Here is a 12,482-nt window from a genome sequence, read left to right as displayed (position 1 = left end):
AACCATATGGTAATAAGCTTGGGTTTAGACTTCATAGAATTGTTTGTACGACAGCTTTGTACTAAGTCTTCACTACCTGATGTGGCAAATACATTGTGCGTTAAGCCCCCAAAGTTTCCTTGTTAGCAAGCAGATTGCATCACTTTACAGCAGCGGCACCACAAGCCTTTTAAAAGGATTATTCTTTTGCTGGATGAAAACCCATGACCCATAAACACATTAAGTGTGCAAATGAGCTCTCACAGAAAACCAGACCATGACCAAGAAAATTTTCAACTAAAATGCTTTTGTTTTCACCTGCTCTACAAGTACTTGGAAGTTTTTATTTTATCTGCTACAAAAGCGGATATTAAACAAAGTCTGGTTAATTCTTAGTTCAACTTTCTGCCTGCTGATGGCTTCTTAAAGTTAGCCCTTTTTGATTAAATTCTAAGCAGCATGTGATGGAAACCCGACAATGCCAAAGCAGAGTCACAAGAAGCAGTCTGGGATTCTTATCCTTACACACTGCTATAGAGTCCTTGCTTCCAGCAATGGAGAAGACAGTAAGACTTATTAGAAAGGACAGAAGTGCCAATATTCTCCTTGATTTCATTTTGGTACCTGAAAACCCTGTGCTCCTCCAGGCACAGCTGAATGGGGCTGGATCGTTGCAGGTATTAAAGCAGCAGAAGATACCGGGGGTGTAGAACCAGATGCTTGAGGTACTGAAAGGGAAGAAAGAAATTCAGCATGCCATAAAGTAGCTAGAAATAATTTAACTCACTCAGTGTGAAACAGTCAAAAAAGTCACTAAATAGACAAAAATTTAACACAAGCCTGTCTGCAACCTTGTGAAAGTTAAATCCAGTCAAATGATAAAAGGTCAAGAGAAGAGTCATCTCTCACAGAAGTTTCACTTCTAGCTACATTTAGACAACCTCTTTTCATTCAAACAAAGGTGGCTCTGAAGTTTACTGACACAAGATGTTACTCAGACTAACTCTAAAGACTGCTCAGATGACCAGCAGCTATTACTATTCCATCATGGGAAGACATGGTAAAGCCCACGCCAGAGCTGCCAGCCCTCTGATGCCCGTTGCTATTATTTCCATCATTTTCAAACAAAAAAATTTCTGTTCGCTGGGAAAGGATTTGTAACAGTTCCATTTATAAATCACCTGTCCTAGAAATCTCAGTGCCACCCCAGCACACATGATGACAGAGCAGCTCATGCGCTGTGGCTGCTCTTCCTCAAGCAGTAATGTGTGCACAAGATCACAATGAAGACATACTCCAAGGACTTCAGTCTCGTGCTTTATGAATTAGTCTACCCTTGGATCAGCAAGCGTTATTAGAAGCTATCTACCAGTTCCTATTTCAGTTCCTGACAGGAATCCTCTATTTGTACAGCCCTTGTACTTGAAGCCTGCGAAGAAGTGAAATTTCTCTGTGCCAATCCCAGGCTTACCAGCATATTACCTTGTGTTGACACTGTGGGCAGTACTGCATGAGCTGGCTGTGATTGTCTCGTGGAAGAGGAAGCCACTGGTTGCGCTGTCCCTCTCAGTGTATTTGGATCCTAAAAAAATTTCTGCATATTACAACGAATGCTAAAGAATGAGCGAACAGTTTGAACCCAAGATCACTTGAGACTAGGTGTTATCCAGTTAACCCAATTGAACTAGATAGGAACAGTGGAATTGTTAAACCCTTTTGCCACAGAAACAGAGTAAGCTTCCCCTGTACAAAGGGAGAGCTATTGCTATGGACTCCACTTTAAGGAATTCACACTGTAGAAAAAGCAAAAAAAAGTCACACTTAATGTGCTTGGTGATGTACCTCTATTTCCGAGTCACTGGAGTCAAGCTGACTACCTGCTGTCCCGGCAAGGAAAGGCAGCATGGGTTGTCCCATTTTAGCCATCCGAGAAATTAGCTTTGCCTTTGCCACATCTGGATTCTAAAAGAAATGTTTGCAGTTACTCTTCCTTTGTCTCTCAGCCCAGGCTTTTCAGGCATTACAGAGATATCTATCAGGATTAGACTCTTCTAAGTCACTGACTTAATAATTGTGGTTCTTTCAATTTTTCAACGACTATGTGAAAAACTAATTTTCAAGCACACAAGATAACACTGTGGATTTGTTAATCTGGCTTGCTTTATATACCCTCCTTCTGGGATGACACTGCTGCCATTACATAGAACATCTATCCCTGCACAAAACACAGCAACAAGAAGAAAATGTGTGAATTAAGGAAGCTGCTTAGCAGCTTTTTCTATCCTGAGGCACACACAAGAAGTCTTCTCATGTAGCTATATAACTCATACTGAATGTCCCAATCACTGTTATCCATTTTAAATTTGTTCATTATCCGAGAAGACAGCTAGCCTTGTGACCTTGACCATCAACATGGTCAAGGCCCTAATCTGCTGTTAGTAAGGTGAACATTTGAGAGTGTCTTGCTCGTATGATGTTCACTTTATCTTCAGCAACACTGAATGCAGAGGTGAAACCAACCAAGCTTCCCTACTCAAGGCTTCGAATTAGTTAGGAAAAAACAACAACACTTACTGCTAGCTGTTCACTGATGGAGTTTGACTTGGCCCGAACAGCTGGCTCCCTGAAAAGCCAAACAGCTGTATGTTGATATTGGAGATTAACAAAGATGAAATTGAACTCCCTAAAAAGTATGACTGGTCCATTTAGTTAATTTAAGCAACAAATGACAATGTAAAATTTGCAATTAAACAAATCAGCCATTACCCAAGACCAACTTAGGACTATCCTGCCACCTGAGATGAGAAAGCTGTTGTAGCAGCACCCATACAGCTTAATCACGCCAGATCTCAGTAATGCTGTAGAGGAACAACTTCTTTCATCTGTGCCCATTTCAATTTCTTTAAATCTGAAAGTCAGCATTCAAGCAGAAAATTTCCTGCAAGTCTTGTAAACAAGCATTCCTCTGCCACACTGATGGCACTAAGTTGGCACGCAGAGGACCCACATTTGCCAAATGATGTGCTAATGCAGCATTGTGCCAGATGTTTATAAGCATTGCCATCTTTTAATACAGCATGTTGTTTTAACTGTGCTGCTTCTTACCCAGGTTTTGGAGGTATCGTAGATGGAGGCAATAAACCAGTGTCTGCGGAGAAGCCATCTGAATTGGGTACCGGAGAAGGTGCAGGAGAATCCCTTGAACTAACACTATGTCCATCCGAACCAGAGCATTCCTTTACCAACTTCACCTTAAAAAGCATGTAACATTACATGTAGCACGTAAAGATGTTTTTCTGGGTTCCCAAAAAATTTTTCAGCAACTTGTTTACTTTTGATGACCACTCCTTTGTCAAGCTCATGCACTTCAAATACAAGTGTACAACTGATTCAGAACTGGGGCAGCTGAGTCTTTAGATCCTGTCATTCCTCACTGAGTATTTTGCTTTCCCAAGCGACTCACAAATAAGACAATGAAAAGATCCCAAAACAGTTAGAACAGACATGTCTTAGTAAACAGCCTAGAGGGATTTTCTGGGTTTAGGGTTTTGTGGGGTTTTTTTGTTTATTTGTTCAGGTTTTTTAATTAAAGATATGTATCTTCCTGAGGTATTTGGTTTATAAGAGTTTCTGAGCTGTAGTTCTCATGCCAACAGCAGGTTTTCACCTTGCAGACAGATGCTGCCACCCAACAGCCACAAAGCAGATGTAAAATAAACGCTTGGCAGGAGACACTCACCCGCCTAACTTCCACCTCAAAAACTAAAGTAGAGTCTGGAGGGACACGGCCAGCCACTCCCTGAGCCCCGTAGGCCCATGCCGGAGGAATAATGAGATATCTTCGTCCTCCTTTCTTCATCCCCATCATTCCTTCTTCCCAGCCCTTTGGTTTTCAGACACACAACAAAAGAGAAAGCGAACAGTTTGATCAGTGACATTACAGTTTCTTTTAGTTACACTGATTAAGATGCTTCAGGCACCAGTTATAGAAGATTCCAGAACACATATAGAGAGATTCTTGTAAAATCCTATTCATTTTCAGCCTGCAGTACTAAACCTTTGTCTTACAACAAGCCATAATGGCCAATTATAAATTGCAACATTAACTTAAGAATAAAGATGCAGCTCCCGACATCTTCATAATGAAATCAAACAGATACAGCAATCTCTAGCATGAAGGATGGAGGCTTCCAAGGTCTCTGTACGGTTACAGATACCTGGTTCAAGTTTTAGATATCGTAACTTAAGCAGCTGTCACAGATGACACTGATATCCTGGAGAAAAGAACTGCACGCTGTGCTGTGTGCACAAGTTCTGCAGTTGCAGGTGGCTTGCAGGGCAGACAGCATTTCCCAGCATTCTGGGAAAGAACAGGACTCCACAGCACTGCGAGATCACTTCTGAACTGCTGTGGTTAGATTTACAAAACACCCACAGAAAACAGTTGTAGTGAAGGATATTTAGAAATCAGAGCAATGCAAACTGTCAAGTGGATGCCAGTATTTAACAGGATGACTACTACACCCAGGCAACATGAATAAGAAGATACACGTTAAAAAAAATGAAGTAGAAAAATAGCGCATCTTCAGCAAAGGACAACTTGTAACAGGTCATATATGAATTACTCAGGTAATGGAAGTGACCTGAACAAAAGCATCTCCGATTCACAACCTGATTTTACAGAATAACGTAAGGGAGTACCACACCACCCAGACTGAAAGATTATTACAGTCAAAACCCTCACGATTTGACTTAGAGGGTAAAACCACTCTAGGTAGTATCTTTTACTAGACCATCCTAAAACTTGTCAGTTGTCTTCACCCTCCCATGCCCTTCTCCCAGGTGTTGTATTAGAGCTATCTGATGCTCTGCTTCTGAGGCACAATGAGGGGGGAGGAATGTGAAACTCTTCTCAAATTGAAATCTTCCTTTAGAGAAGATTTCTTTAGAGATAGGGTTCCCTGAGAACAAGGTAATGGATTAAGTGACTTCCAGAAAAACAAAGACAAAAACACCAAAAACCCCAGCTCTTGAAAACAGGACGCTTCCTTTTTACCAAATAGGACAACTTCTTTCTAACACTGCCATTGAGAAGGAGACTTGGCTATACTGTGCAAGTTAAGAAGAAAATAAAGTTTGAGTGAGTCACTGTTACAGAGTGTTTTCTATCAAATGAAACATGTAACAGAAATAGCATATATGAATCCTGAAGATCTTCAGTAATTCAAAGCTCTGAGACTTCAATTATTACAATGAAAGTGCCAGAAGTTCTACCTTGATGACCTTCCCAGATCCCAGCTTTAGCCGCAACAGCTTGTCTTTGTTAACATTTGAGTCAAACACCTAGAGTTGAACAAAAACACAATACACGGATTGCCCAACTGCTTCAAGATTCTGAACGCTACTTTACACATTCCATAAACTCTTACAATCCCTTATGTGCTATTTCCCATTCTGCTACTTCCAAAATTAATTCTCAACAGATGCAAGACAGAGCATGGCTAGAGCTTATAGTCCATTGCACAGTACAATTTCTTAAAGTGACTAATAGCTGGAGACTCAGACTTTAAAACTGCTTTGAGCTTGATGTTCAGGACAGGATTGGGCCAAGTAAACCACTACACAACAGGCTTCTATCAAGCAGCAAACAACTGTCTAGAAATTTCGTACATTAAACCAAGACATATGCAGCTGAACAACTGTTTCAGGAGATTAGAAGTAAGCTCTGCCTATGTACCATTGGTACATAGAGAGAAGCGTGCCAGGCAGACCAAGAAAAACAAAAAATCCCCTAAAGATGAAAAACAGAAAGCCCTTTTTTATAGCAAAAAAGGTTCAACTGCAAATGGATGCAAATGCAAAACCCTTTGCTGTGAATTTCACTAATAGTAAAACCAGCAGAAGTGTTTTAAAGGTGGTGCTTTGAAACATCAAAGCATTTCTTTTGCTTATTAGTAAACTGGATTGGACACAGCTGTAGAGGATGTAAAAGCAATCTCATTCTGTTAACATTTGGAGATGTGCTTTGTGTCAGACAAGGCCCTTCTTATCACTTCCTCAAGCTGCTGCCAAAGGAGCATAGCTAGCTTCGTTGTCCCTTCTCACCATTTTTATTAATATTAATGTGTGAGAGTGCCTATGAAAGTTAAAAACACCTCAATCACCTCCTCCTGAAGAGTAATGGAATCCCTTATTATTCTACAGGTAACACATATGACCTCACTTATGGTGCCATAAGTGACTGAAAAAAATACCTTTAACATCAGCACCAATACTATGCTAAACGTGGCAGGTTCCTTCCAGGGACTATCACACTCAGTATTAGGAGGTAGCAGAAGTGTCTTTACCTGTCCAAGCCCGTTGTTCTGGAACAGCCAACCCGTATAAGCAATCTCCAGAGAGTCTCCTGCTTCTACTCCCTGCCCTTCTCCGAGAAGGAGATCCTGGTAGAGGACTGAATCGAGCACTGGGGAGCTGTTGCATTTGGCAATGCATACCTGCAGAAGGAAAGCCTATCAATGTCTCCGGCCATTAAAACAGAGTGGCAACTTCCACCGTGACTCATTACAGATCTGATCCATTTCTTACTGTACTGAGCAAGCCCGGGTTATAGATGCAACTTAAGAGTTGTTCCATGTTTCCTTGTGCTGAATTTTGCTGAGCTATGTAAGTCAATACCCTCTGCTCTGCAGAACCGTTGGTCTTACAGTACTTGAGAATCTCCATTAGAAATCCCATCAGAAGTAACAGGCTCCCTGCCTCAGAGGCCTGTATCTAATGAACAAAACTCAGCCAGGCTCATTGCAGATCTGCCTCATCACAGTCATGCAGATACTCAAAGCTAAACTTCAATGAAAAAGAACAACTCTGACTTAGAACCTTTCAGCAATAAGGTCCTCTCAAGAGATACATCTCGATTTGTCTATTGTTCTAAACAGGCCAGCAAGTCATACCTTGCACAGAGTAAGTAGTTACCTGTTTACTGAAATCCATTGCTGCCTTTTCTGACTCAAACATGATGGACCAGTTTTGTCTCTCATCATCATAGAAAGCACTGTAATTGTTGGGTTGAACCTGTGGGAAAGGAAATCAGTCCTATGTTACATGTGAAAAGATGCATTCAACTAAAATAAAAAAAAAAATCCACATCTAAAAGAAGCTTGAAGTAAGAGGAAGAATCCTGCTGTATTACTACCCAAGTTCAGAACACACAAATTAGCTTTTATTTATGTGCTCATTGTTGTGGAAAAATGATTGTAATTCAAATACTTGAGCAAATATTAAGTTCTTCATAGATGCTGCAGCTTTCACAAGATGAAAGCTTTTACAAGCTTCTTTGAAGCTAGGTTTTATAATATATACTGAGATTTTTAAGTGTAAGTAATTTCCTTTTTGTAAGTATTGATTATATTTAGACTTCCAGAATCAATTGGAGGAGTCACTCTTTCCTCACTTCTAAAAATCCATGTACCACTATGTACCACTAGCTGAGTACATAACCCACTAATCTTCCAAAATGCGCTTATAAAACTAAACTAGCATCCTGGTCAGAAATTTGGACTGAAATTCTATTTCAGAGTAGAATTTCTATCTATCAAATCAAGAAATTTTATGTCACCTGATGACAAGCTAAGAGCAGCAAATCAACACATCAATTTTCTGTAAAACTGGCAGAAAACAGAACTTCCTAAGAGATCCCATTTTAGGACTTGAAATGCTCCAAATTGTTCATAGCAGGAAAATGCTGAGTGTCAAATTTCTGAGAGAAAACATTTCCTTGCTATCATTTCCTTCTGCTTGCTCAGTTGAATTCTCTCAGTCACTTAACTACAAATTAATAGCAAGAGGAATTTTGTTCTGTTTCTGTCCATTGTAGGACTGCAAAACTCAAAACATCTCCTCTGTGATCTAGAGGTAATAACATACCTCCTACAGTGTACGAACGTGCATTATGAAATCTGCCGATGAAGTGCTCTGCAAAAGGCAGACGTAACAGTCTCTTGTGCAATACACATTAGGAGGAGGAGCAGAACAGCACTCCCAGTCACTGTGACACCTCTCGCTATGTCAGTCAGATGTTTGATCTCAAAGACTATAATTTAAGACTTAAGAAAGCATTTCAGAGTCAACTCCTGTTTGCTGTGAACAATACAGATCACTGGAAGCTTTCTCATCCAGAGTCTTACCGTGAGTATGAAGCCTGGATGGATCCTTGCAGTTGCGATCTGTTGCTGCTGACTGATGTAAAGGAGGATCCTGTACTGGATTCCACAAGGAATTGGGCAGGGAAGAAGAACAAACAGCAGAAACTCAAAACATCTTCAATTGTAACGTGCTTTGTCAAATTCTCAACCTAAGGCTGCAGAACTTATTGCCAAATACACCATGCAGCAGTATTTTTCACAGCAAAAATACTTAACACTGTATTTAACACAATTTTGTAACCTATTAAAAACCCTTAAAAATAGGCAAGCTTTATTTAGCTACAGGAATCGAGCAATTCAAACTAATTATTTTGCAATAAGCAAGATGCTTTAACTAATCCCGCATTTTTTGCCCTTACTGTGTAAAAAGATGGTGCACTAACCCTTCAATACATAAAACTCGTAATACATGGTATACAGGCACAAAACAACGTAAAAGATTGAGTAATAATAAGTTGGAGGGAGCTTTCCAAGTACTAAACAATGCAGACATAACATTATATTGACCTATTTGGCTCTACTAGACATGATCTAGTAAGGAAAAGTGCTTTCCTTTATGCACCTGTAGCAATGGCTTCTTCACTCCACACAGCTAGGTAGCCAACTGGAGTAATCCGCTAACTGTTCCCAGCTGGGCAGGCTGCAGTATTACAAAGGCAGCCTGAGAAAGGCTGAGTTAGCTTCCTTCTGCTAGCCCTGTCCTTCCCAGCTCCCCCACAAATGCCACACCTCAACACTTCTCAGATCAGCGACTCAGGAATCAGCTGACTAAAATACTTTTTTTTTTTTGTTCTTGCCAAAGCAGAAGCAACTTAGTGAGACAACATGAATTGGGGGATGGGAAACACCATAAATACCAACATCAAGGACAGATCAGAGTATTCAAAGTATCTTTTAAACACACCAATTTACTGGGCATCCCAGTGCTGCATTCTTAGATGAGTACTTGGGAAGGAAGGATTGGGAAGAAGAGATATTTTTGATACCAAACTAACAAAACTTAAGCAAAGCATCTCTGTACTTCCAGACAAAATTTTGCTTTATATTGATTTCCACATGCACAGATGTCAGATTCTGAATAAACATCAAAATCACTTCCACAAACATTAGAAAAGGTACAGCGCCTGAGACACTGCAAAATAAGTTGTAAGAGATCGTACAAGCTCACGGATTGCAGAAAAGAAAGATGTCAGCAAGGTAAATGGCTGAGCCATAAGAAAACCCAGGAGGGCAGTATGGGATAAGCAGCAGTGGAACTAAGACCTCCAACACGAAAAGCAAAGACATGCTGGTGGGCTCAGAGAAACACTGCCTCATACCAGCGCACTCTCGGCATGAAAATGTTAAAGTAGCGAAGTGTTTCTCACCTCTTTAGTAGCATGGTTCCCCACTACAGCGGCTCCATACTTGCCTTGCTTCAAGTACCGCCCATTTGTACTGGAAGACAAGTGAGATACTCAGCTGCAGAACCGCCCCTGCCTCAGATTTCTCCCTACTGTTGCTGAGCTTTTCTTCTTTACAGTTCATGTCCCTTTCCTCATGCCTAAAATGTCAGGCAGTCTTTCTCAGCTTAAAGACACTACAACTTTCTTGCTTGCCCACAGATTACAGGACCATACATTATAGAGTTTGAGTTGAACACTGCTCTTTTCACAGATCCAGGGCAAATGAGTTTTTACATGATGGCAGTGTCAAATGGACAGAGACTTTTACTGCTGTCACTCTATGCTCACACCTCAGTTCTCCACGAGGGAATGTATGAGACATAAGCATCTGACAGAACTGCCTGGAAACAGCGCAAATGTCCGGCCAGCAGCCCAGGATGCAGTTCCCTGTAACAGCCAAATCCAGAACTTGCTATTTATTTGACAACTGCGTAACCCCGAGCTGCAGCACAATAACCAAAACTCTTTTTGAGCAGAAGCTTGCATCGACTTGTAGCATTTCTACCATGCAGACACATCTCTATAAGCAATGGTCTCTTCCCACTCATCCAAAAATATCTTCCCTTAACCTCTCAGAAACACAGACTCTAAAAGGTCATGCAGGAAACCACTGCTGCACTTACTATCGATAAGCATGAACCGCAGTGGCCACGAACACTGACGGTGCTCCTGAAGCTGCTGGGGCCACAGGAGCCTTCTGGGCTGCCTGACCTGCTGAAGAATAAAAAGCAGGAACACCCGTCAGTGATACAGAACTGCCACATTCGCTGGCCGGTGACAATGCCACGACACATTCCTTCCCCCAAGGAAAAAATAACTCCAGAAGAGAGCAAAGAAACAGAGTGATATTCCAAAGTCACCAAAGGCCACTAGAGTAACCAGGTGCAGAAAGGGTACTAAAGGAAGAGAGTATCATTAAAGAAAAGCTAAGTGAATTCTTTGCCCTGCTGTTCTTCACAAAGGCCCTCATTCTCCCAGCAAGACACATGCTGCTAAGTTTTTTCCCCACGCTCAAGCCCAGTTACTTGCCAGCTGCTGTTTGACCCTTCTTAGGCTGCTTTGGTGCAGTGTACTGGAAGAATTCATTTCCGTGGCTTGAGACTGTTTGATCCAGACCAAAGAGAGAGGCCAACCTAGCGCTAGAAAGAGAAACTAATTAATTCACCTTATTTAACACGGGCTTTATAGACAAGGAACACCATTAATCATAAGTTATATAAAATATAAAGTGTTTACCATCACTTTAAAGACAAAGGAATGCATGTTAAGTAGTTCTATACTCATTAGGCATTTAATTTTGAATAAGCAGAACTTTTAGATGGAGAGGTTGGGGTAAGCAGTACAACTGTGTTTCATTTCCTCAAAAGCTACTGTAAGGAACAAACAAGGACTGCAGCTACACCAAAAAAGGAGTTACTTTAAAGCAATGACTAGGACTGCCCTCATACGAAATAGTTGCTGAAAAAACTACGTGGAAACCGAGAGGCCACCATTCAGCACTAGAATTTTTCTTCTCAAAATGTCCAGGAAACTATTCTTCCATTAAGTCTTACAATGGCAGACGCTCTTCCGTCAAAGGGCTGAAGGTTTAATGCTGCAGGCAAGCAGGTTATTCCTACAAGACATGTCGTTGGCAGTTTTACTGCTTTAAGCCCCTTTAGGCTCACCTACTCCTGGTATCACGGGACAAGTGAATAATTCAAACTACGAAGCAGAATCCACAAAGGACACCACCGCTGCCAGTGGACCTGCAGCATTTTACATGAGATGCTTTAAAAAAAATAACCGTTTACTAGAACGAGAGAGGGTTAGTTTACAAGACTTGTTAAACAGAAGATCCTCGAAGGGGGTGGGGAGTTAGCACAGCTGAAATAACAACTGCCGAGGAATTACAAGGGATCTTCGAGTGGCACCAAGTTATTTAGCGTCACGAAAACTGAACGTGCTACACATTAAAACGATACCAACAAAAGCTGAAAACTGCTGAACGCGCTTGAAGTAGCCACCCCTGTTTAAAAATCCTCCAACGTGGCATTTTCAGGACCTCCCGCTTACACCTTTATTTAAGTGAAAACCTGGGATTTCTTTCACCCGTCCCCTCCGTTACAAGCAGCAAGCCCCGAGCAGTCGCTCCTTCTCCTTCTGGAAGGGCTCACGAAGGAAACCCTGCCGGGGTCTCCAGGCAGGCAGATTCAGGCCCCGGAGCCCCCCCACCCCGTCCCCAGGCTGCCTCCCCCCCCGCCGGGCACACCGAGGGGCTCGCAGCGAGCCCGCTCCGGCAACCAGCCTCCTCCCGGGGGGGACACCGGGCTCCCCCTCCGCCCCCACAGAGCGGGACAGGTGAGGGGGGCACGGACCCGGCGCTAAATCCAGTCACGGGAGGGCGGCTCCCCGCCTCGGGTCCGACCCCGCCGGGTGGCGTTCGCCGACCGGAGAGGGGCCGGCGGAGCGGCCCGGCCGGCAGCGGGGAGGGCTCCGCAGGGCCTCACAGGCCGTGGGCCGGCCCGTCGCTCACCGGGCCGGGCGGGAGCGAGGCCCAGCCCCGGGCTGCGCAGGAGACGGCAGCGCCGCCCGCGCGGGGCCCGACCCTCAGCCGCAAAGGTGGTTCACCGGCGCCGCCGCCCCCTCACGGCGGCGGGGAAGGGAAGGGTGGCCCGGCTGCTCCCCGCCGGCCGCTCACCCGCTGGCAGGCGACAGGAAGTCCGCGTCGTCCTCCTCCGCCCCGAACATGGTCGCGGACCCGCCGCCACCGTTCCCCGATGTCGTAAACGCGTTGCGCGGCAGCGGAGCGCTTTCCGGCCGCGGCGGGACGGGACCGGGGCGGGGGAAGGAGGAAAGAGGAAGGGCAGCCACG

At 43.3% G+C, this 12,482-nt stretch overlaps 1 protein-coding gene across 5 annotated transcripts in view; it reads right to left on the bottom strand.

The window, feature by feature from the left end:
- The window catches only part of FKBP15 (FKBP prolyl isomerase family member 15), a 28,161-nt gene extending 15,732 nt beyond the window's left edge, over positions 1 to 12,429 (bottom strand). For 2 of the 5 annotated variants that reach the window (XM_076355109.1, XM_076355112.1), the window contains exons 1-14: positions 12,309 to 12,429; positions 10,658 to 10,767; positions 10,252 to 10,342; positions 9,551 to 9,620; positions 8,166 to 8,240; positions 6,955 to 7,053; positions 6,327 to 6,476; positions 5,254 to 5,322; positions 3,719 to 3,862; positions 3,085 to 3,230; positions 2,554 to 2,602; positions 1,822 to 1,941; positions 1,462 to 1,561; positions 604 to 707 (exon numbers count right to left, since the gene is read on the bottom strand). In XM_076355109.1, coding sequence (XP_076211224.1) covers positions 604 to 707; positions 1,462 to 1,561; positions 1,822 to 1,941; positions 2,554 to 2,602; positions 3,085 to 3,230; positions 3,719 to 3,862; positions 5,254 to 5,322; positions 6,327 to 6,476; positions 6,955 to 7,053; positions 8,166 to 8,240; positions 9,551 to 9,620; positions 10,252 to 10,342; positions 10,658 to 10,767; positions 12,309 to 12,358 — 1,377 coding nt within the window. In that variant the 5' untranslated portion in view covers positions 12,359 to 12,429. The remainder of the gene's footprint in view (positions 1 to 603; positions 708 to 1,461; positions 1,562 to 1,821; positions 1,942 to 2,553; positions 2,603 to 3,084; positions 3,231 to 3,718; positions 3,863 to 5,253; positions 5,323 to 6,326; positions 6,477 to 6,954; positions 7,054 to 8,165; positions 8,241 to 9,550; positions 9,621 to 10,251; positions 10,343 to 10,657; positions 10,768 to 12,308) is intronic. The other 3 variants (XM_076355110.1, XM_076355113.1, XM_076355111.1) reach the window with 2 other exon arrangements.
- Positions 12,430 to 12,482: the final 53 nt, after the last annotated feature.

The sequence above is a fragment of the Aptenodytes patagonicus genome, chromosome 18 (genome assembly GCF_965638725.1).
Source record: "Aptenodytes patagonicus chromosome 18, bAptPat1.pri.cur, whole genome shotgun sequence".
Classification (NCBI taxonomy): domain Eukaryota; kingdom Metazoa; phylum Chordata; class Aves; order Sphenisciformes; family Spheniscidae; genus Aptenodytes; species Aptenodytes patagonicus.
Note: the sequence above shows the minus strand (reverse complement) of the source record. Positions and strands in the feature narration are given on the sequence as shown.